This window comes from Musca domestica, unplaced genomic scaffold (assembly GCF_030504385.1).
Source record: "Musca domestica strain aabys unplaced genomic scaffold, Musca_domestica.polishedcontigs.V.1.1 10, whole genome shotgun sequence".
Classification (NCBI taxonomy): Eukaryota; Metazoa; Arthropoda; class Insecta; order Diptera; family Muscidae; genus Musca; species Musca domestica.
Genome location: NW_026712115.1, coordinates 3,837,040 through 3,861,623, shown reverse-complemented (window position 1 = coordinate 3,861,623; position 24,584 = coordinate 3,837,040). Strand labels below are relative to the sequence as shown.

Below are 24,584 nucleotides of genomic sequence, written 5' to 3'. Positions count from 1 at the left end.
AAGTGACAACACTAAGTATGTAGAATTGTTCGAAAAGCTAAATAAGTGCAACTTAACTTATCCACGCACATTGAGCTACGGTAAAATTATTTGTGACAGCAGAGAACAAAGAAAGCGAGTATTCTCTCGTTTTAAAGCTGCAGTAAGTACTACAAACTTTCCATGTGATGAATAATATTGTAATTTAAATATTTACTGACAACTGATTCGAATATTTGTCACAATTCTAAAGTAAATTGTTTCCATGTTATCTTGATACGCCTCTTAATGAAACTATTTTCTATCTGATGTGTTCACAGATAGAAAATATTTTCTATCTGATGTGTTCAACTTCTATCGTTGTGCAGTTTCGGATTTTCCTTGCAAACTTGCACAATGCACATGCTTTTTTGTATACATGAATAAGAATTATTGCAATTGATATTCCGCATTTTGATGAATATATTGACATTTTTCATCCAAGATGTTTCAAATTTGGTATTTCAAACTCTCAATACTTAACAGTCCATAAAGTAGAACATTTTAACTAAAATTCATTTTTGTGAATCGTTATCCCTAATATTGACCAGTCACAACCAATTTGAATTTGGGAAACATATGGTAAAAATTATTACCAATCTATTATAGTACATAACGTTAAATGCAGAAAAATTAACAATAATAATTATAACGTATTGATTTCTACAAAATTAATCTTTTGAGGATTCAGAAAATTTGACATTCGATGATTTGCTACAAAATACAAAAACACTATGTTTCAAGAACAATCTAATGGATTGTTACGAGGAAATAATTCGCCATTTTGGATTTCCCACCGATGATAGATCAACAGAATATCCTAATGAGATACCTGATAATTCAGAAAACCTTGCTGCGGAAAATGCTACAGTTAAACAGGTACATAGTATTAACAAAGCAAACATAGTTGATGAAAACATGAATACCAACATGGGTATAATATCTAACGAATTTGTTACTATAAATATCGAATCAAGCAACAATAATATTATGGAATTGGGAAATGAACGTAGTAACGTAGAATACTCGAAAAAGGATTCCAACCCGGAAGACCAATCAGATCGAAAATTTGATGAAACTCATCACACAAATCATAAAAGTGAAGTACTTTCCTTTGAGGAGTTCGTAGATATTTTTTTCAATGAAGACCAAAATAATGACTATAGTAATAACAATACTCCAAATAGTATGGATAATGTAAATGGCAAGGGTTCTGTATGTAATAGTGTGGACGCTCAAATAAAAAATATTGTAACTACCTATAATGCTCCTGAAAGTATGCTTGAAACAAGTTTACCCGAATGTCATGCAGACAATAAAGAAGAGGAAAACTCTACAAACTTTAGCAAAACCGGTATATTAAGTTCTACCCTATGTGACAATGTAACCGATGTTAAATCGAATGCAGACATTGTTCTTGAGGAGCGTAAAGTAGTAGATTTTAACGTTCCTGAAAAAGAAACCTTCAGCAATATTTTTCCAGAAAGTACTTTGCGATCTAATTTACGTTCTTTAAACAACGATGGAGAAAGGAACACAACAACCATCGATAAAACTGATGTTTTAGGCTCCACACAATGTGGTAATATTATCGATGTTACATCGAATACAGATATTGTTCTTGAGGAGTATAAAGTAGTGAGAAAGAAAATGAAATTAGATGTGGTTCCAAACGTAGAAGTAAAAAGCGTTAAATCAAAATCTTCGGATAGTAATAGCTTTACATTAGGCGGTACAATTACTTTCTCAAACAGCGAAGAAGTGTATTTGACCAATATTTCAAATATTTATTCGAAAATATTTATAAAATATATTCAAGACCTGGTACGTCAAAAATTTAAAGTTATTAATAATGTGTGTCCGTTAAATTATTATAATACACGTATAAATAAAAATAATATAATCAACTTGTATGCTAATTGTGTCTACAATAATTACGGATGTGGAAAATATAAATTCAAAGTATACACTGGCGAGAGTAAGAAGTTCGACTATTTTTCGACACAAGAAGAAGTAGTACACCCACCTGATATAGAAATACCACATCAAGTACGTGGTGTAGAACGCATACTGGCCAGGGATGAGATTAGAGAGTTAGAACCATCCACCTGGGTCGATAGGAAAATATATCAAATGTCAGAAACTTTATGGGATCTGGGTAACAACCAAAACTTATTAACCCAGGAAGCCGCAAGAAAATTAAAAGGAGAGGAAATGAGGAAACATGATCGCGGCAAAGACAATTTTTACGACCTCATTAAACAACAAAGGGACAAAAATTGGGATGAATACATACAATATGCTTCAATCCAAGATGTGTATTTGTTTACAAAGGAACAGTTACAATTAACGAAAATAAAAGAAGAAAGAATAATGCAATTAAGTAGAAATACATTATTCCTTGATAGTACTTCAAGTATTTTACGAAAATTCGACAAAACATCCAAGCCAATTTATTTGTATAGCATGATAGCACATATCAAAGAAAATGGGGGCACTAAAAGAGGATTTGTGATTCCAATCACTGAGGCATTTCTGAGTAGTCATTTCACTGGAGACGTCGTACGATTTTTGCAATATATTGAAACATATTGTCATAAACATCAAATAACATGGCCAATTGCAAAACGTTTCTGTACGGACTGGAGTCGTGCGAGCATAAATGCAATTCTGATAACATTCAATAAAAGACATAATATATGCACTATGGACAGATATTTGCAGTGTTGCAATGCTAATAGTTTGACAAATAGACGACCATCATATACAATTGTCCAATTATGCTGTGCACATTTTATGAAGGTTGTCGTAAACGACATTAAGAAATGCAATTTCAATGAGGACATTGTCAAGTTTCTAAAATGGCAAATTTATGTAGCCATTAATATCAGTGATCTTTCCCAATTTTATGCATGGGTTCAAAATATATTCATTCTGTTACTTAGTCCGTCAAATTCCAAAATTGTTAAGGAGGCAATACAGTCTTTAGAGTCAATTGAAAAAGAAAATCCTGCCCATGAACATATTATTCCAGAAGAAGACTGTGACATAGATGATTTGATTGTCAATAGTGAGACTGCTGATACTTCGGTAGTTGATACTTCTGCACTCGGAGCGGAGAATGCTGCTCCTTCAGGAATTGAAAAATCTTTTGTTGAAAATTCTTCTTTGGAATGTTCGACTATTGAAACGTCTAATGTAAACAATACCAGCTCTAAGAACAAACCACATTCCTTATATAAAAAAAGTCCTTTTTATGTACGAGCATTACAATTATATTGTGACGTGAAAAAAAATATCAGGGACGGAGGAAAAACGAATGCATATTTTAATGAAGACTTTGCTAAAACTATATTAACAAAATATGCCCCATACGCACCCTTATGGACCAATTTAATGGGTCGTTTTGTTGATAACGAAAATACCAGCATAGCTAACAGCCCCGCAGAATCATACTTCAATGTAATTAAAAATAGATTACTGAAAAAGACCAGGAATATTCGCGCTACTACATATACACGGAATGCTTATATTTATGCACAAGCAAAACTAAAAAGAATAAGACACTTTCATTTAAATCCAAAAAAAAGAAACAAAAATGAAAGGAGACTTAAAACCAAATCTAAGAAAAAAATAACTCCGCGACAGTTATTAAAAATTAAAAAAAATAGAAACACTCAAAAAGGTTTTGAAGAGGAAGACGTATGGAAAAGAACGCCGCTGAAAGTCAAACAAAAAATACCAAAAGATATAGGTATTAAAAAAATCCTTAAGAATTTTCAACAGCTTCCCAATAATCTAAGTCAAACCAGAAGTTATGTGTTGCTTAAATATGAAAAACTATACCGGGATTTAAATTTGCCTTTGCCAATTTTTACATTTATTGGCGTAGAGGAGATTAAAAGTTTGCGAAATGCAGAAATGTTATTTAATAGCAATGTTGATATATTTTTAACAATATTAACACACCGCGACCAAGATAGAAAGTCATTCTCTACGGCTTCTCACGAAGGTGAAACAATATTTTACAGTTCAAGATATTTTCCTCTCCCATTAGATAAGTATGAAAAAATTTTTATCCCAATATTACATTCAATACAATTTACCTTAATTTACCTTGATACAAAAAATAAAGTATTTCACTATTTAAACTCTCGGAAAAGAGCAAATCATGTAAAATTGACAAAAATTTTCTTTAACATATTTAAAAACAAATACAATGTTCGTAACTGGACTACAAATTTATTACCACATGACTATCAGGTTGATTCCTATAATTGTGGAGTATTTGTATCACAGTATGTAGAATCACCACTACTAAATAAACCACTGACAAATCTTGAATGTCAAATCCAATATAGAGAATACATGACACGTTTAATGGAAGAATATAGTGACCCAACCAAAACTATTTGCATCCATTGCGGTCGTAATGGTTCACACTCAAATATATGTTGCAGTTGTACCCGATCCGTTTGTGAAGCCTGTTTTAAATTTTACTATGCTAGTGTTAATACACAATTTTTGTGTGAAATTTGCAATGTCAAATAAATTGTTTCTAAAAATAAGCGATAAATATAGATTTAGGAACGATTACAGTACATATAATAACTCTAATGCAATATAAATATAAGTGCAATATGAGAAACTTGGTAAGTAGGCCAGTAGGGATGCCAACCAAGTAAAAAAAGAGGCAACGGTGTTTTTATGTTCTCAAGTAGTATCTTGGAAAGTAGGCCTTTAAGGGCGGTCAGCCAAGTAAAATAAATGACAACTTTAAGTGTTTTTACCAACATATCAAGAACACGCTATTAATTTATTCCATCATTGTATATTTTTAAATTATATTAAAAGTTACACCCATTAGTTTTAATTACATGTAGTTAGAAGTAGTATCTTGGAAAGTAGGCCTTTAAGGGAAGTCAGCCAAGTAAAATAAATGACAACTTTAAATGTTCTTACCAAAACATCAAGAACACGCTGTTAATTTATTCCTTTATTATTTATTTTTAGATTATATTAAATGTTACACCCATAAGTCTTACTTACATGTAGTTAGAAGTAGTATCTTGGAAAGTATGCCTTTAAGGGAAGTCAACCAAGTAAAATAACTGACAACTTTAAGTGTTTTTACCAACATATCAGGAAAACTTTATTAATTTATTGCTTTATTATATGTTTTAAAATTATATGTAATGGTTACATCTAATTAGTTCTAATTACAAGTAGTAAGAAGTTAGAACTTGGTATGTAGGCCTATAGGGGAAGCCAACCAAGTAAAACAAATGGCAACGCACAGGGACAGTACCTCATGGGTTGTGTGGAAATCTGTCACTATAATCAATAAAACAACTACATAAGTTATTTTAAGTCGATGATACTAATTTCCTTATATACCATAAGGCACATCTGTAGTGGGATTCTCTAACTCATTTTTGAGTTACCGACAAAAATTTGAAACACAAAATCTCGATATAAATAATAAGTTACACTTGATTTCATCGCTAACTTTCTCGTTAACTACCGCTATTATAAGCATTTCAATTTCACTGACTTTAATCGGAAACTCAAAACAGAATTCCACTCTTGATCTCTGGTTGACAGAAATATTTTTATATCACAAGTTCACACATAATCACTGACTTGTTCCACAAGATATGAGAGTTATAAGAATTTGAAATATCCATCATCTTCATACCATAGTAGAAATATTCCAAAGTGTAAAATTTGAAGAGATTCGGATGTTTATTTTGCCTCTTATTACCTTCACCTTTTATTACATCTTCACACCGATCATGTGTCATCATTATTGGGATGCGTAAAATTTGAAGAGAATCCGATGCATACTTCGTGTTTTGTTTTTATTATCCAATTTTCATTTTTCAAGAGCTTTTCTCCCATCCATGGCAATACAATTTGTGTTTCTGTCTGAAAAGGTGAAGAATTTTATTAAAATTAAACAATAAAAATTCACAAAAATATATACCTACCTAAGCTCCAGCTGTCTTGTTCTTCAATGCTTTTTATTACCGCTCTGTTATTCAAAATGCTGACTCGTTGTGGAGGAGGTTGAACATATATCCCATTTTCACACCGATCATGTGTCATCAATATTAGGATGCGTAACATTTGAAGAGAATCCGATGCATATTTCGTATTTTGTTTTTATTATCCCATCCATGGCAATACAATTCGTGTTTCTGTCTGAAAAGGTGAAGAATTTTATTAAAATTAAACAAATAAAAATTCACAAAAATGTATACCTACCCAAGCTTCCGGTGTCCTGTTCTTCAATGCAAATCAACAATTACAATATTTCCCTCCAACATCCGATGCATATTTCGCATTTTCTTTTTATTATCCAATTTTCATTTTTCAAAAGCTGTTCTCTCATCCATGGCAATACAATTCGTGTTTTTGTCTGAAAAGGTGAAGAATTTTATTAATATTAAACAATAACAATTCACAAAAATGTATACCTACTCAAGTTTCGGTGTCCTGTTCTTCAATACAAATCAACATAACAATATTTCAATAACAATATTTCCCTCCAACATCGATGTTAACGATAGTTTGGTAATGTGCACAGATTATAGCTAGTTCCCTCCAACATTTTTCATATGTCCAAATGTATTGCACATTACCAGACTATCGAGAAAAACATCGATGTTAGTGATAGTTAGGTAATGTGGCAGATTTACCATGGTACAATAAGGAGGTATAACAGCTTCGTAAAACTACAGAAACACAGCCTTAAGGCTATACCCTCTATCTGAAAGAATTATTCAAAATTATAGGTAACAAATTGTTTTCATATTTTGATATTTTTTGTCCTCTTCTAAAATGAATCAAATAAAGCGAAAGATGAATGAAATGCCTGGATGTTCTCACATAAATATATAAATATGACCCTAAGTGTTCAATATTTCAATTCCATGGCAAATCTGGTTAATATTTTTAATGCGCGTCCAGTAATATAAATTTCTTCCAATCATTGATTTTACAAACAAATAGAAAACAAATTGTTATTAGCTGGGAGCTCTACCTTACCTTATTATTGTAGCGTGGATTATACTTTGTTCCCTCCAACATTTTTCATATGTCCAAATGTATTGCACATTACCAGACTATCGAGAAAAACATCGATGTTAGTGATAGTTAGGTAATGTGGCAGATTTACCATGGTACAATAAGGAGGTATAACAGCTTCGTAAAACTACAGAAACACAGCCTTAAGGCTATACCCGCTACCTGAAAGAATTATTCAAAATTATGGGCAACAAATTGTTTTCATATTTTGATATTTATTGTCCTCTTCTAAAATGAATCAAATAAAGCGAAAGATGAATGAAATGCCTGGATGTTCTCACATAAATATATAAATATGACCCTAAGTGTTCAATATTTCAATTCCATGGCAAATCTGGTTAATATTATTAATGCGCGTCCAGCAATATAAATTTCTTCCAATCATTGATTTTACAAACAAATACATACATAAAATTGGCTGAAGTCGGCCACACTTAGAAAACAAATTGTTATTAGCTGGGAGCTCTACCTTACCTTATTATTGTACCGTGGATTATACTTTGTTCCCTCCAACATTTTTCATATGTCTAAATGTATTGCACATTACCAGACTATCGGGAAAAACATCGATGTTAGCGATAGTTTGGATTATAGCTAGTTCCCTCCCAACATTTTTCATATGTCTAAATGTATTGCACATTACCAGACTATCGTGAAAAAACATCGATGTTAGCGATAGTTTGGTAAAATGCACAGATTATAGCTACTTCCCTCTAACATTTTTCATATGTCTAAATGTACTGCACATTACCAGACTACATGAGAGTTTGGTACTGTGCGCAGATTTACCATGGTACAATAAGGAGGTAGAACAGCTTCGTAAAACTACAGAAATACAGCCTTAAGGCTACACCCGCTTCTTGTCAGAATTATTCAATATTACAGCAAGAAGTTGTTTTCATTTAATTGATATTTTTTGTTCATTTCTAAAATGACTCAAATAACGCGAAAAATGAATGGAATGTCTGGATATAAATACGGAAAGCTCTTGCTGGGACTCGTTAATAACTTTTGAAAAATAAGAAAAATCGATTTTTCTCTAATTTTCCACGATCGATTTGGCCAAGTAATAGCGTTTTAGAAAGCTCTTGAAACGGCCTTTCCTGCAGTGCCATTCATATGCGTGCACTATTTTTATTGCTGCACAGTGGGCCATTTTATGTTTCCCTCTAGAAAACTCTTGACTTTAGGAAAAATATTTTTTAAAAAAAATCTGCCCGATTAATCTTTCAGGAGTGTTTATATCTCGAAAGTACACCTCATGGGCTTTCCAACGTGCTATTCCATGAGCTTGCACTATTTTTAGTTTTCGCACAGTGGGACTCGTTGATAACTTTTCAAAATAAGAAAAATCGATTTTTCTCTAATTTTCCACGATCGATTTGGCCAAGTAATAGCGTTTTAGAAAGCTCTTGGAACGAGCTTTCCTGCAGTGCTATTCATATGCGTGCACTATTTTTTATTGCTGCACAGTGGGCCATTTTATGTTTCCCTCTAGAAAACACTTGACTTTAGGAAAAATATTTTTTAAAAAAAATCTGCCCGATTAATCTTTCAGGAGTGTTTATATCTCGAAAGTACACCTCATGGGCTTTCCAACGTGCATGCACTATTTTTAGTTTTCGCACAGTGGGACTCGTTGATAACTTTTGAAAAATAAGAAAAATCGATTTTTCTCTAATTTTCCACGTTCGATTTGGCCAAGTAATAGCGTTTTAGAAAGCTCTTGGGACGGCCTTTCCTGCAGTGCCATTCATATGCGTGCACTATTTTTTCTTGCTGCACAGTGGGCCATTTTATGTTTCCCTCTAGAAAACTCTTGACTTTAGGAAAACTATTTTTAAAAAAAAATCTGCCCGATTAATCTTTCAGGAGTGTTTATATCTCGAAAGTACACCTCATGGGCTTTCCAACGTGCTATTCCATGAGCTTGCACTATTTTTAGTTTTCGCACAGTGGGACTCGTTGATAACTTTTGAAAAATAAGAAAAATCGATTTTTCTCTAATTTTCCACGATCGATTTGGCCAAGTAATAGCGTTTTAGAAAGCTGTTGGAACGAGCTTTCCTGCAGTGCCATTCATATGCGTGCACTATTTTTTATTGCTGCACAGTGGGCCATTTTATGTTTCCCTCTAGAAAACGCTTGACTTTAGGAAAAATATTTTTTAAAAAAAATCTGCCCGATTAATCTTTCAGGAGTGTTTATATCTCGAAAGTACACCTCATGGGCTTTCCAACGTGCTATTCCATGAGCTTGCACTATTTTTAGTTTTCGTACAGTGGGACTCGTTGATAACTTTTGAAAAATAAGAAAAATCGATTTTTCTCTAATTTTCCACCATCGATTTGGCCAAGTAATAGCGTTTTAGAAAGCTCTTGGAACGAGCTTTCCTGCAGTGCCATTCATATGCGTGCACTATTTTTTATTGCTGCACAGTGGGCCATTTTATGTTTCCCTCTAGAAACACTTGACTTTAGGAAAAATATTTTTTAAAAAAAATCTGCCCGATTAATCTTTCAGGAGTGTTTATATCTCGAAAGTACACCTCATGGGCATTCCAACGTGCTGTTCCATGAGCTTGCACTATTTTTAGTTTTCGCACAGTGGGACTCGTTGATAACTTTTCAAAAATAAGAAAAATCGATTTTTCTTTAATTTTCCACGATCGATTTGGCCAAGTAATAGCGTTTTAGAAAGCTCTTGGAACGAGCTTTCCTGCAGTGCCATTCATATGCGTGCACTATTTTTTATTGCTGCACAGTGGGCCATTTTATGTTTCCCTCTAGAAAACACTTGACTTTAGGAAAAATATTTTTAAAAAAAAATCTGCCCGATTAATCTTTCAGGAGTGTTTATATCTCGAAAGTACACCTCATGAGCTTTCCAACGTGCTATTCCATGAGCTTGCACTATTTTTAGTTTTCGCACAGTGGGACTCGTTGATAACTTTTGAAAAATAAGAAAAATCGATTTTTCTCTAATTTTCCACGATCGATTTGGCCAAGTAATAGCGTTTTAGAAAGCTCTTGGAACGACCTTTCCTGCAGTGCCATTCGTATGCGTGCACTATTTTTTATTGCTGCACAGTGGGCCATTTTATGTTTCCCTCTAGAAAACACTTGACTTTAGGAAAAATATTTTTTAAAAAAAATCTGCCCGATTAATCTTTCAGGAGTGTTTATATCTCGAAAGTACACCTATTCCACTCGTTGATAACTTTTGAAAAATAAGAAAAATCGATTTTTCTCTAATTTTCCACGTTCGATTTGGCCAAGTAATAGCGTTTTAGAAAGCTCTTGGGACGGCCTTTCCTGCAGTGCCATTCATATGCGTGCACTATTTTTTCTTGCTGCACAGTGGGCCATTTTATGTTTCCCTCTAGAAAACTCTTGACTTTAGGAAAACTATTTTTAAAAAAAATCTGCCCGATTAATCTTTCAGGAGTGTTTATATCTCGAAAGTACACCTCATGGGCTTTCCAACGTGCTATTCCATGAGCTTGCACTATTTTTAGTTTTCGCACAGTGGGACTCGTTGATAACTTTTGAAAAATAAGAAAAATCGATTTTTCTCTAATTTTCCACGTTCGATTTGGCCAAGTAATAGCGTTTTAGAAAGCTCTTGGGACGGCCTTTCCTGCAGTGCCATTCATATGCGTGCACTATTTTTTCTTGCTGCACAGTGGGCCATTTTATGTTTCCCTCTAGAAAACTCTTGACTTTAGGAAAACTATTTTTAAAAAAAAATCTGCCCGATTAATCTTTCAGGAGTGTTTATATCTCGAAAGTACACCTCATGGGCTTTCCAACGTGCTATTCCATGAGCTTGCACTATCTTTAGTTTTCGCACAGTGGGACTCGTTGATAACTTTTGAAAAATAAGAAAAATCGATTTTTCTCTAATTTTCCACGATCGATTTGGCCAAGTAATAGCGTTTTAGAAAGCTGTTGGAACGAGCTTTCCTGCAGTGCCATTCATATGCGTGCACTATTTTTTATTGCTGCACAGTGGGCCATTTTATGTTTCCCTCTAGAAAACGCTTGACTTTAGGAAAAATATTTTTAAAAAAAATCTGCCCGATTAATCTTTCAGGAGTGTTTATATCTCGAAAGTACACCTCATGGGTTTTCCAACGTGCTATTCCATGAGCTTGCACTATTTTTAGTTTTCGTACAGTGGGACTCGTTGATAACTTTTGAAAAATAAGAAAAATCGATTTTTCTCTAATTTTCCACCATCGATTTGGCCAAGTAATAGCGTTTTAGAAAGCTCTTGGAACGAGCTTTCCTGCAGTGCCATTCATATGCGTGCACTATTTTTATTGCTGCACAGTGGGCCATTTTATGTTTCCCTCTAGAAACACTTGACTTTAGGAAAAATATTTTTTAAAAAAAATCTGCCCGATTAATCTTTCAGGAGTGTTTATATCTCGAAAGTACACCTCATGGGCTTTCCAACGTGCTATTCCATGAGCTTGCACTATTTTTAGTTTTCGCACAGTGGGACTCGTTGATAACTTTTCAAAAATAAGAAAAATCGATTTTTCTTTAATTTTCCACGATCGATTTGGCCAAGTAATAGCGTTTTAGAAAGCTCTTGGAACGAGCTTTCCTGCAGTGCCATTCATATGCGTGCACTATTTTTTATTGCTGCACAGTGGGCCATTTTATGTTTCCCTCTAGAAAACACTTGACTTTAGGAAAAATATTTTTAAAAAAAAATCTGCCCGATTAATCTTTCAGGAGTGTTTATATCTCGAAAGTACACCTCATGAGCTTTCCAACGTGCTATTCCATGAGCTTGCACTATTTTTAGTTTTCGCACAGTGGGACTCGTTGATAACTTTTGAAAAATAAGAAAAATCGATTTTTCTCTAATTTTCCACGATCGATTTGGCCAAGTAATAGCGTTTTAGAAAGCTCTTGGAACGACCTTTCCTGCAGTGCCATTCGTATGCGTGCACTATTTTTTATTGCTGCACAGTGGGCCATTTTATGTTTCCCTCTAGAAAACACTTGACTTTAGGAAAAATATTTTTAAAAAAAAATCTGCCCGATTAATCTTTCAGGAGTGTTTATATCTCGAAAGTACACCTTTGAAAAATAAGAAAAATCGATTTTTCTCTAATTTTCCACGTTCGATTTGGCCAAGTAATAGCGTTTTAGAAAGCTCTTGGGACGGCCTTTCCTGCAGTGCCATTCATATGCGTGCACTATTTTTTCTTGCTGCACAGTGGGCCATTTTATGTTTCCCTCTAGAAAACTCTTGACTTTAGGTAAACTATTTTTAAAAAAAAATCTGCCCGATTAATCTTTCAGGAGTGTTTATATCTCGAAAGTACACCTCATGGGCTTTCCAACGTGCTATTCCATGAGCTTGCACTATTTTTAGTTTTCGCACAGTGGGACTCGTTGATAACTTTTGAAAAATAAGAAAAATCGATTTTTCTCTAATTTTCCACGTTCGATTTGGCCAAGTAATAGCGTTTTAGAAAGCTCTTGGGGCGGCCTTTCCTGCAGTGCCATTCATATGCGTGCACTATTTTTTATTGCTGCACAGTGGGCCATTTTATGTTTCCCTCTAGAAAACGCTTGACTTTAGGAAAAATATTTTTTAAAAAAAATCTGCCCGATTACTCTTTCAGGAGTGTTTATATCTCGAAAGTACTCCTCATGGGCTTTCCAACGTGCTATTCCATGAGCTTGCACTATTTTTAGTTTTCGTACAGTGGGACTCGTTGATAACTTTTGAAAAATAAGCAAAAATCGATTTTTCTCTAATTTACCACCATCGATTTGGCCAAGTAATAGCGTTTTAGAAAGCTCTTGGAACGAGCTTTCCTGCAGTGCCATTCATATGCGTGCACTATTTTTTATTGCTGCACAGTGGGCCATTTTATGTTTCCCTCTAGAAACACTTGACTTTAGGAAAAATATTTTTTAAAAAAAATCTGCCCGATTAATCTTTCAGGAGTGTTTATATCTCGAAAGTACACCTCATGGGCTTTCCAACGTGCTATTCCATGAGCTTGCACTATTTTTAGTTTTCGCACAGTGGGACTCGTTGATAACTTTTCAAAAATAAGAAAAATCGATTTTTCTTTAATTTTCCACGATCGATTTGGCCAAGTAATAGCGTTTTAGAAAGCTCTTGGAACGAGCTTTCCTGCAGTGCCATTCATATGCGTGCACTATTTTTTATTGCTGCACAGTGGGCCATTTTATGTTTCCCTCTAGAAAACACTTGACTTTCAGGAGTGTTTATATCTCGAAAGTACACCTCATGAGCTTTCCAACGTGCTATTCCATGAGCTTGCACTATTTTTAGTTTTCGCACAGTGGGACTCGTTGATAACTTTTGAAAAATAAGAAAAATCGATTTTTCTCTAATTTTCCACGATCGATTTGGCCAAGTAATAGCGTTTTAGAAAGCTCTTGGAACGACCTTTCCTGCAGTGCCATTCGTATGCGTGCACTATTTTTTATTGCTGCACAGTGGGCCATTTTATGTTTCCCTCTAGAAAACACTTGACTTTAGGAAAAATATTTTTTAAAAAAAATCTGCCCGATTAATCTTTCAGGAGTGTTTATATCTCGAAAGTACACCTCATGGGCTTTCCAACGTGCTATTCCATGAGCTTGCACTATCTTTAGTTTTCGCACAGTGGGACTCGTTGATAACTTTTGAAAATAAGAAAAATCGATTTTTCTCTAATTTTCCACGATTGATTTGGCCAAGTAATAGCGTTTTAGAAAGCTCTTGGAACGACCTTTCCTGCAGTGCCATTCATATGCGTGCACTATTTTTTATTGCTGCACAGTGGGCCATTTTATGTTTCCCTCTAGAAAACACTTGACTTTAGGAAAAATATTTAAAAAAAAAAAATCTGCCCGATTAATCTTTCAGGAGTGTTTATATCTCGAAAGTACACCTCATGGGCTTTCCAACGTGCTATTCCATGAGCTTGCACTATTTTTAGTTTTCGCACAGTGGGACTCGTTGATAACTTTTGAAAAATAAGAAAAATCGATTTTTCTCTAATTTTCCACGATCGATTTAGCCAAGTAATAGCGTTTTAGAAAGCTCTTGGAACGAGCTTTCCTGCAGTGCCATTCATATGCGTGCACTATTTTTTGTTGCTGCACAGTGGGCCATTTTATGTTTCCCTCTAGAAAACACTTGACTTTAGGAAAAATATTTTTAAAAAAAAATCTGCCCGATTAATCTTTCAGGAGTGTTTATATCTCGAAAGTACACCTCATGGGCTTTCCAACGTGCTATTCCATGAGCTTGCACTATTTTTAGTTTTCGCACAGTGGGACTCGTTGATAACTTTTGAAAAATAAGAAAAATCAATTTTTCTCTAATTTTCCACAATCGATTTGGCCAAGTAATAGCGTTTTAGAAAGCTCTTGGAACGGCCTTTCCTGCAGTGCCATTTATATGCGAGAACTCTTTTTATTGCTGCACAGTGGGCCATTTTATGTTTCCCTCTAGAAAACACTTGACTTTAGGAAAAATATTTTTTAAAAAAAATCTGCCCGATTAATCTTTCAGGAGTGTTTATATCTCGAAAGTACACCTCATGGGCTTTCCAACGTGCTATTCCATGAGCTTGCACTATTTTTAGTTTTCGCACAGTGGGACTCGTTGATAACTTTTGAAAAATAAGAAAAATCGATTTTTCTCTAATTTTCCACGATCGATTTAGCCAAGTAATAGCGTTTTAGAAAGCTCTTGGAACGAGCTTTCCTGCAGTGCCATTCATATGCGTGCACTATTTTTTGTTGCTGCACAGTGGGCCATTTTATGTTTCCCTCTAGAAAACACTTGACTTTAGGAAAAATATTTTTAAAAAAAAATCTGCCCGATTAATCTTTCAGGAGTGTTTATATCTCGAAAGTACACCTCATGGGCTTTCCAACGTGCTATTCCATGAGCTTGCACTATTTTTAGTTTTCGCACAGTGGGACTCGTTGATAACTTTTGAAAAATAAGAAAAATCAATTTTTCTCTAATTTTCCACAATCGATTTGGCCAAGTAATAGCGTTTTAGAAAGCTCTTGGAACGGCCTTTCCTGCAGTGCCATTTATATGCGAGAACTCTTTTTTATTGCTGCACAGTGGGCCATTTTATGTTTCCCTCTAGAAAACACTTGACTTTAGGAAAAATATTTTTTAAAAAAAATCTGCCCGATTAATCTTTCAGGAGTGTTTATATCTCGAAAGTACACCTCATGGCCAAGTAATAGTATTTTAGAAAGCTCTTGGAACGGCCTTTCCTGCAGTGCCATTCATATGCGTGCACTATTTTTTATTGCTGCACAGTGGGCCATTTTATGTTTCCCTCTAGAAAACACTTGACTTTAGGAAAAATATTTTTAAAAAAAAAATCTGCCCGATTAATCTTTCAGGAGTGTTTATATCTCGAAAGTACACCTCATGGGCTTTCCAACGTGCTATTCCATGAGCTTGCACTATTTTTAGTTTTCGCACAGTGGGACTCGTTGATAACTTTTGAAAAATAAGAAAAATCGATTTTTCTCTAATTTTCCACGATCGATTTAGCCAAGTAATAGCGTTTTAGAAAGCTCTTGGAACGAGCTTTCCTGCAGTGCCATTCATATGCGTGCACTATTTTTTGTTGCTGCACAGTGGGCCATTTTATGTTTCCCTCTAGAAAACACTTGACTTTAGGAAAAATATTTTTAAAAAAAAATCTGCCCGATTAATCTTTCAGGAGTGTTTATATCTCGAAAGTACACCTCATGGGCTTTCCAACGTGCTATTCCATGAGCTTGCACTATTTTTAGTTTTCGCACAGTGGGACTCGTTGATAACTTTTGAAAAATAAGAAAAATCAATTTTTCTCTAATTTTCCACAATCGATTTGGCCAAGTAATAGCGTTTTAGAAAGCTCTTGGAACGGCCTTTCCTGCAGTGCCATTTATATGCGAGAACTATTTTTTATTGCTGCACAGTGGGCCATTTTATGTTTCCCTCTAGAAAACACTTGACTTTAGGAAAAATATTTTTTAAAAAAAATCTGCCCGATTAATCTTTCAGGAGTGTTTATATCTCGAAAGTACACCTCATGGCCAAGTAATAGTATTTTAGAAAGCTCTTGGAACGGCCTTTCCTGCAGTGCCATTCATATGCGTGCACTATTTTTTATTGCTGCACAGTGGGCCATTTTATGTTTCCCTCTAGAAAACACTTGACTTTAGGAAAAATATTTTTAAAAAAAAAATCTGCCCGATTAATCTTTCAGGAGTGTTTATATCTCGAAAGTACACCTCATGGGCTTTCCAACGTGCTATTCCATGAGCTTGCACTATTTTTAGTTTTCGCACAGTGGGACTCGTTGATAACTTTTGAAAAATAAGAAAATCGATTTTTCTCTAATTTTCCACGATCGAATTAGCCAAGTAATAGCGTTTTAGAAAGCTCTTGGAACGAGCTTTCCTGCAGTGCCATTCATATGCGTGCACTATTTTTATTGCTGCACAGTGGGCCATTTTATGTTTCCCTCTAGAAAACACTTGACTTTAGGAAAAATATTTTTAGAAAAAAATCTGCCCGATTAATCTTTCAGGAGTGTTTATATCTCGAAAGTACACCTCATGGCCAAGTAATAGTATTTTAGAAAGCTCTTGGAACGGCCTTTCCTGCAGTGCCATTCATATGCGTGCACTATTTTTTATTGCTGCACAGTGGGCCATTTTATGTTTCCCTCTAGAAAACACTTGACTTTAGGAAAAATATTTTTAGAAAAAAATCTGCCCGATTAATCTTTCAGGAGTGTTTATATCTCGAAAGTACACCTCATGGGCTTTCCAACGTGCTATTCCATGAGCTTGCACTATTTTAGTTTTCGCACAGTGGGACTCGTTGATAACTTTTGAAAAATAAGAAAAATCGATTTTTCTCTAATTTTCCACGATCGATTTGGCCAAGTAATAGCGTTTTAGAAAGCTCTTGGAACGGCCTTTCCTGCAGTGCCATTCATATGCGTGCACTATTTTTTATTGCTGCACAGTGGGCCATTTTATGTTTCCCTCTAGAAAACTCTTGACTTTAGGAAAACTATTTTTTAAAAAAAATCTGCCCGATTAATCTTTCAGGAGTGTTTATATCTCGAAAGTACACCTCATGGGCTTTCCAACGTGCTATTCCATGAGCTTGCACTATTTTTAGTTTTCGCACAATGGGACTCGTTGTTAACTTTTGAAAAATAAGAAAAATCGATTTTTCTCTAATTTTCCACGATCGATTTGGCCAAGTAATAGCGTTTTAGAAAGCTCTTGGAACGGCCTTTCCTGCAGTGCCATTCATATGCGTGCACTATTTTTTATTGCTGCACAGTGGGCCATTTTATGTTTCCCTCTAGAAAACTCTTGACTTTAGGAAAACTATTTTTTAAAAAAAATCTGCCCGATTAATCTTTCAGGAGTGTTTATATCTCGAAAGTACACCTCATGGGCTTTCCAATGTGCTATTCCATGAGCTTGCACTATTTTTAGTTATCGCACAGTGGGACTCGTTGATAACTTTTGAAAAATAAGAAAAATCAATTTTTCTCTAATTTTCCACGATCGATTTGGCCAAGTAATAGCGTTTTAGAAAGCTCTTGGAACGGCCTTTCCTGCAGTACCATTTATATGCGTGCACTATTTTTTATTGCTGCACAGTGGGCTATGTAACTTTCTTCCATTAAAAAATAATCGGTATGATGACGAAAGTTTTTTATTGAAACACCTTTAAATTAGTTATTTTATTTTTTATACCCTACAACACTATGTGTTGGGGGTATTATAAGTTTGATTGGGCAAAAAATTATGTAACACCACGAAATATTGATTTCCCACATAGGAAAGTATATATGGATCTTCCTAGCTCGCCGAGCTGAGTCGATCTACCTATGTATGTCCGTCCGTCCGTCTGTCCGTCTGTCCGTCTGTCCATGTTAATTTGTAATCACTCTACAGGTCGCAATTATGGCCCGATCTTCACGAAATTTAGAATGGGGGTGGGGCTAGGGTCAGAATAGAACCCTATTTCTTTTGGAGATGATCGCCAAATGTTTAGGGGTCGAAATGGACCAAATACTGAAAAAATGTCGGATTTTGCAGTAGCTATACAGGTCGCAATTATAGACCAATCAACGCGGAATTTCGCATGTAGCTAGAGTTTAGGGCGGGGAAGAAGCCTACCAATTTGGGTGGTCATCGGATAATATTTAGCGGGTAAAATAGACCATATCTTTTTTGTTGAAAAAATTCAAAATTTTTCATTAAACCGCGAATATTTTAAATCCCGGCGAAATCACAAAGCCATGACAAGGTTACTTGTGATCTTTACATTGATGTTAACATCCAACAAAACGGATATATAGCAAAATATGTGCGATATATATGTCTATCCAAGAAGATATGCTTTAAAGATCTCTTATATGTCGAGAACGGCTGAACTGATTTCGACAGTTCTCATTAATTCAGAATGGTCCCTTGGCAGGAAAGAAAAAACGTCTAAAAAATCGCATAAAAATATCTCTCTAAACATGAAAATATTGATTTTGTAACATTTTCTCATATTTTTTCCATTTTGTCATATTTTTGGCATATTTTCATTTTGAATTAAACATTTGATATATTTCTACAGCTAACAAAACTAAGTAGTTAGGATATCAGGATATCATATACAGATCGCATTTATGGCCCGATCCTTACGAAATTTTGCATGGGGATAAGATGAGGGTCAGAATAGAAGCCTACTCTTTTTGGAGATGATCGCCATATATTTAGGGGTTGAAATTGACCAAAAAACTGCAAAATTGTCAGGAGGTCGTAATTATCCCCCGATCCTCACGCACATTTGAATGGGGGTTACCGGACATTGCAAAAGCCAAGCAGTTTTGGATGGCCATCCAAAAATTTTCAATGTGTGAAGGAGTTTGCCAACTTTTGTAGACAAATACGAAAATGTCCATTCCTGTGACTTTTTGGAGAATTCACAAACACAGGAAAGACGCACTTCTGACTATTTCGTTAATGCTGATTTCGTTAAGGAATATAGTCAAATGTCTGTATCTCATATAGATGCGTTTCAGTCAAAAACCAATAATAAATGTTAATCTTTTGCCACTTCTGAGAGATTATAGGTCTTTGGGAAATATTGGTTCCAGATCTAGGAAGACCATTTACGTGCAACATCTTCCAATAAATTGGAAATGAGCAAATTAGTTAAAGTTGCCATTATTCGAAAATTAGAGAACGAAACTTGATGGTTTTCTTTTAATATTTGTCACAATATCTATATAAACTGTATCGTTTATTATAGTGTTGTAGGGTATTCAACGGTCGGCCCCGCTCGACTGTAGCCTTTGCTTACTTGTTTATACTTATAATTATGTTCATTATCAGGTACAAACAAGAATAAATACAAATTTAAAAAAAATTGCATTTTTGTTTCGCATCTTCAAAAATCGTTTTTATTTTACCCCTACCAAAATCGTTTTTATTTTCCGCATATCTGTTATACACTGTTATACAACAGAAAGTGCGCCCAGACTGGGTGTTGTCTTCGCTAGTTAAAATCGTTTTTATCTTCACGCACATGTTCAGATTTGGATATAGCTCCCATATATATCTTCATCCGATTTCGGGTTAATTGACCACCAAATGGCCAATATCAGCCCAAATGGCCCGAATTTTGGCACATGTGACCGAGATTAGCCTTAAAGCAAATACAACAAATTTGGAGAAAATCGGTTCAGAAAGCTCCCATATATGTTTTATCCGTTTTGGTGTTTAAGCCTCTCACATTCGTAATATGCACTCCACAAGAATGATATTTGGTACCAGATAAAAGATACAGCCCAGAAATAGCTGTTTGTAATTTTATCGAAATCGGTTCAGATTTGGATATAGCTCCCATATATATCTTCATCCGATTTCGGGTTAATTGTGCACCAAATGGCCGATATAAGTCCAAATGGACTGAATTTTAGTACATCGGACCAAATTCAGCCTAGAAGCAAGTATATCAAATTTAGTGAAAATCGGTTCAGATATAGATATAGCAACCATATATATGTTTCATCCGATTTAGTGTTTTAGTCCCATACATTCGTAATATTCATTCCACAACCGTGATATTTGGTACCAGGTATTAGATGGAGCACAGGAATAGCTGTTTTAAATTTTATCGAAATCGGTTCAGATTTGGATATAGCTCCCATATATATCTTCATCCGATTTCGGGTTAAATGTGCACTAAATGGTCAATATCAGCCCAAAACACCTGAATTTTCGTACATAAGACCGAATTCAGTCTAGAAGCTAATACGTAAAATTTGGAGAAACCCGGTTCAGAGATAGCTATAGTTCGTAAAATGCACGATAGAATTAGATAGATTTTGATTTTGTACCAAATATCTCATAGAGCTCTGAAATGTCCTGTATAAACCTTTTTACGAGAGCTCTACTAAATATGCATAGTGGTGTAGGGTATCATATAGTCGGCCCCGCCCGACTTTTGAGCTTTCCTTACTGGTTCAAACTGGTCTTCTTTAATAGTTGCACCAAACACTAAGGCTGTTATTTTTAATTCTAATTTGGCTGCTTTTATAAAGCTTTGTAGATTTAAAGGCTCTGGTGCTTCGACAAATAATTTGTCTTCCCCCAAAACAGTTGGTATCAACATTTATTACAACACTTGTGACACGACGCGAAAGCACAAAACAACTAAAAAGAATAAAAAAAAGAACACAACCAGAATGCCAACTTGAGACACGCGCAGTGTTGCCGTTTGAAATTTTTATTTCAGCCCAAATTTTTTCTAAAAACCGCCCAAAATCGACCATATCCGCCCAAACTGTAAAAAGTTGAATAATTTATATGTAGTTTGTATTCAAGTAAATTTTATTGAAAATTTTACACTATACATAAAAAAGGTACTCAAGTTTTATTGCATTCAATGTATTAAATACAATAGAGAAAATAAAAATTTTATGTTTTTTTACTTCAATTTTTTTTTATATATATTATATATATAATTGAAAAAGTAACATAATACAAGAATTCAATGTATTAAATACATTAAAGTCATTATTATTATTCAGCATGGGGCTAGACGAACAGGTCAATTCTGTCCGTTACGTAGATGCCGATAGTAAAAATATCGGATATATATAGAGAAATATATACAATGTATATATACAAAGGAAGGGGATGTCAGCTAGAATGCTTATATTTTCAGAAAGGCTGGAACGATTTTGATAATGATGTTCATATAGATTTTGTAGTATTTTGTGACATTTTTTTATTTTTTCATATTTTTTATCGCATGCGATTTTTTCAAATTGACTCATAATATTGAAGTATTTGTTTTGTAATATTTTTTCACTTTACAACACAGGTTAGGGTTATTATTTATATACAGATTGCAATTATCGTTCGATTCTCACGAAATTTTTCACAAAGGTAGGGTTAGGCTCAGAAGGGCTTGGCCTATTGTTTTCAAAGATGTCCGCAATATATTTAGGGGTTGCAATGGACCAGCAACTCAAAATGTTCCTGATTTTGCAGCCGTTATAAAGGTCCCAAATATAAACCTAAAATCTCGCATGAAGTTAGAGCTTAGGACAGCGGGTAGAATGCACCACTACTGTTGTGTAAAAAAAATACCAACATTACTTACAGGCGATACACAATAGGCGAACTTCTGGTTTTTTTATGCTGATTTCGTTGACGAATATAGTCAAATATCGTAGACAAGCAAATCATATGGATGAGTCTAAATTTGGAGACACAGAGAGGCCTCTTGCTTTTGGAGATGATCGCAAAATATTTAGGGGTTTAACTGAACCAAAAACAGAAAAAAAATTCCTGATCACACAATTGAAGCCAATCGACACGCCTGAGAAGATAAGTAAGCACAGGGAAGAATTCTGGCATTTTGGATGACCATTGGAATATAGCCGTAAAATGGCCCAAAAAAACTAACAGCACGACGGAGTGCATAAATATTGGGAAAATGTCCCTGGTCAAAATGCTAAGGGTAATATCTGGGCAGTGCTCCGTGACATAATTTCAAAAGCGAAATCTTCCAAAATGGATTTGGACATGAGGGGGCTTCTAACATATTGTAGTGTTGTAGGGTATCACATGGTCGGCCCCGCACGACTATAGCCTAATATATTATATATATTATTAAAAAACTTAACAAAAATCTATAAAATAAATAACGATTCATCTCAATAAAAAAATATAAAATTCAGTTAGTAATAAAAAAATTAAATTACGTAAAAATAAACAATGAAAAATAAATTTGTACCCAATATGGAAAAAAACCGCCCAAAATCCGCCCAAACCACAAAATTTATCTTTTTTCCGCCCAAATTTGGACGGAAACGCCCAAAACGGCAACACTGGACACGCGCAAATGTTACGCTCTTTTGCTCTCATCAAGCAAATCGGTGTTTATGCGAAAAACGCATGTATGTATGTATGCATGAACATTACCCGCTAGCAATGAAAATTCCAATTAACTAAATTTCGCCAGTCTTGTACTAGTTATAAGCCGTACTAGTACCAAATGTGTCCCCAAGTAATGCGGATGGAACCAATTGACACCTTTTCGTCCCCAAGTAAACGAAGAGGCGACAGTTGTGCATAAATAAAAAACCACCACCAAAAAACCAACCAACAGACAAGTTAAACGAACATGTGAATGAGATCTCTACGAACAAGAATCACTTTGAATAGTTTTTTGTTTAGATGATCAACAAAAAACAATGAACAGTTATTCTTGAGGAATGCACGTGCGTTTTGTTTGGAAAAAATCATTCTTATTTTGATCGTTGTGAAGTGAAGTTGCATTGTGAAAATTGTGTTAATTAAATCATAAAGTGATTAAAATAACAATTAAAAAGGTAAGAATGAGTAGCAAAAGACAATTTAGACGTAGAGTAAAGAAAGAAAAGGAATCTTTGATTAAAAAAATTGATAATGTTGTCTCAGAGGTAACCCCCACATAATTATTCTATTGAGGAACCTTCAGAAAATATCAGACCAATATCTCCACATATTTTAGTGGAAGAAGAAGACTTTAACCATGCCGGGCAATTTAATTTAAAATTTGAGCAATGGTTTAAAAAACACAGACCGTCTAGAAATTGTGTGCAAGATCTAGTTTCAATTTTAAGAGAAGAAGGTGTTAGTATCTCTTTCAACCCTACTTTTTATTGTCCATCAAGGCCTTTAATAGAAAGTATTGCAGGTGGAACTTATATTCATATCGGGGTTAGATCACAGCTTTTAAAACTTTCTAATTGTATTTCTTTGCCTCAAAATATAACCATTGATGTGAATATAGACGGGCTTCCACTTTTTAAAAGCTCAAAAACTCAAATTTGGCCGATCTTAGTTAAAAGTACAAATACACCTAAATGTTATGTTGTACCGGTTGGAGTTTTTTTTAGGCAAAACTAAACCACAAGACCTGGACACATATTTACGTCAATTTCAAGAAGAAATGGCACATTCTACAGAATATGGTCTAGAAATTGGAGGTCTCACATACACTATAAATATTCGTGCTACAATTTGTGATGCTCCTGCAAAAGCTTTTATAACCGGTGTCCCGTCTCATACATCACGATGCGGTTGTGCAAAATGTACACAGGTTGGAAAAAAAATAAACGGGACATTAACATACAGCTCAATATGCGATGTTATAATCAGTGATGAAGATTTCGCTTCTAGAAAATATACAAACTTTCACCAAACAAAATACCTTTCAAGAAATTCCCCTCTTGAGAGTATTGGTGTAAAAATGGTTACACAAGTTATATTAGATGTTATGCACCTAATAGATTTAGGTGTTGTGAGAAAATTTCTTATAAGACTTATAAATAATAAAAGTAATATTAAAATTTGCTATTAAGCCATTTCGAACATATCCGAGTCCTTGTCTAATATTCGAAAATATAGCATTAAAGAGTTCTGTCGTAAACCCAGATCATTGGACGAATTGGAAGGCAACTGAATTTCGGCAATTTATTTTATATAACGGAATTATTGTCTTAAAGAATGTCGTACACGAAGATGTGTATTATATTTTTTATTATTACATTGTTCGTATATAATAATTTGTTGTCCAAAACAAAGACCGATAAATCTAGAAACTGCTCAAAATATGCTTAATATATTTGTTGAAAACTTTGCTACAGTATTTGGTGAAAATAGTATTTCATATAATGTACATTCCTTGCTACATTTGGAAAAATCTATTAATATAGTTGGAGATCCTACAAGTGGATCATCTTATCCTTTCGAGAACTACCTTCAAAAATTAAAGAAATATATAAAAAGTCCGAGGAACATTTTAGAACAAATTTATAGGTATTCTGTAGAAGAAACATTTGAACTAAATTCAGGAAATAGTACTCCAATTCTAAATGTAGAAAATAA

General features: G+C 34.4%; 1 protein-coding gene and 1 long non-coding RNA gene across 2 annotated transcripts; one reads left to right on the top strand and one right to left on the bottom strand.

Moving 5' to 3' along the window:
• Window positions 1–5,200: 5,200 nt before the first annotated feature.
• LOC109613697 (uncharacterized) lies at window positions 5,201–6,465 on the bottom strand. The gene is made up of 3 exons (XR_009342584.1): window positions 6,286–6,465; window positions 6,009–6,222; window positions 5,201–5,946 (listed from the first exon to the last, which is right to left on the bottom strand). It is a non-coding gene; the product is annotated as an uncharacterized LOC109613697 (long non-coding RNA).
• A 24-nt stretch (window positions 6,466–6,489) lies between these two features.
• LOC131804454 (uncharacterized) lies at window positions 6,490–24,584 on the top strand. Its single transcript, XM_059127362.1, has 6 exons — window positions 6,490–6,594; window positions 6,666–6,696; window positions 23,206–23,331; window positions 23,594–24,034; window positions 24,344–24,515; window positions 24,578–24,584. The coding sequence occupies exons 1-6, from the start codon at window positions 6,490–6,492 to the stop codon at window positions 24,582–24,584; spliced, it is 882 nt and encodes a 293-aa protein (XP_058983345.1).

What these genes read in the sequence shown, in the direction of transcription:
- LOC131804454 (XM_059127362.1), top strand. Translation starts at nt 6,490, where the DNA reads ATGTATACCTACTCAAGTTTCGGTGTCCTGTTCTTCAATACAAATCAA. An exon ending in TTTAAGAGAAGAAGGTGTTA is followed by an intron (nt 23,332 to 23,593) that starts GTATCTCTTTCA and finishes AGTTTTTTTTAG; the next exon opens with GCAAAACTAAACCACAAGAC. An exon ending in AAGACTTATAAATAATAAAA is followed by an intron (nt 24,035 to 24,343) that starts GTAATATTAAAA and finishes ACTTTGCTACAG; the next exon opens with TATTTGGTGAAAATAGTATT.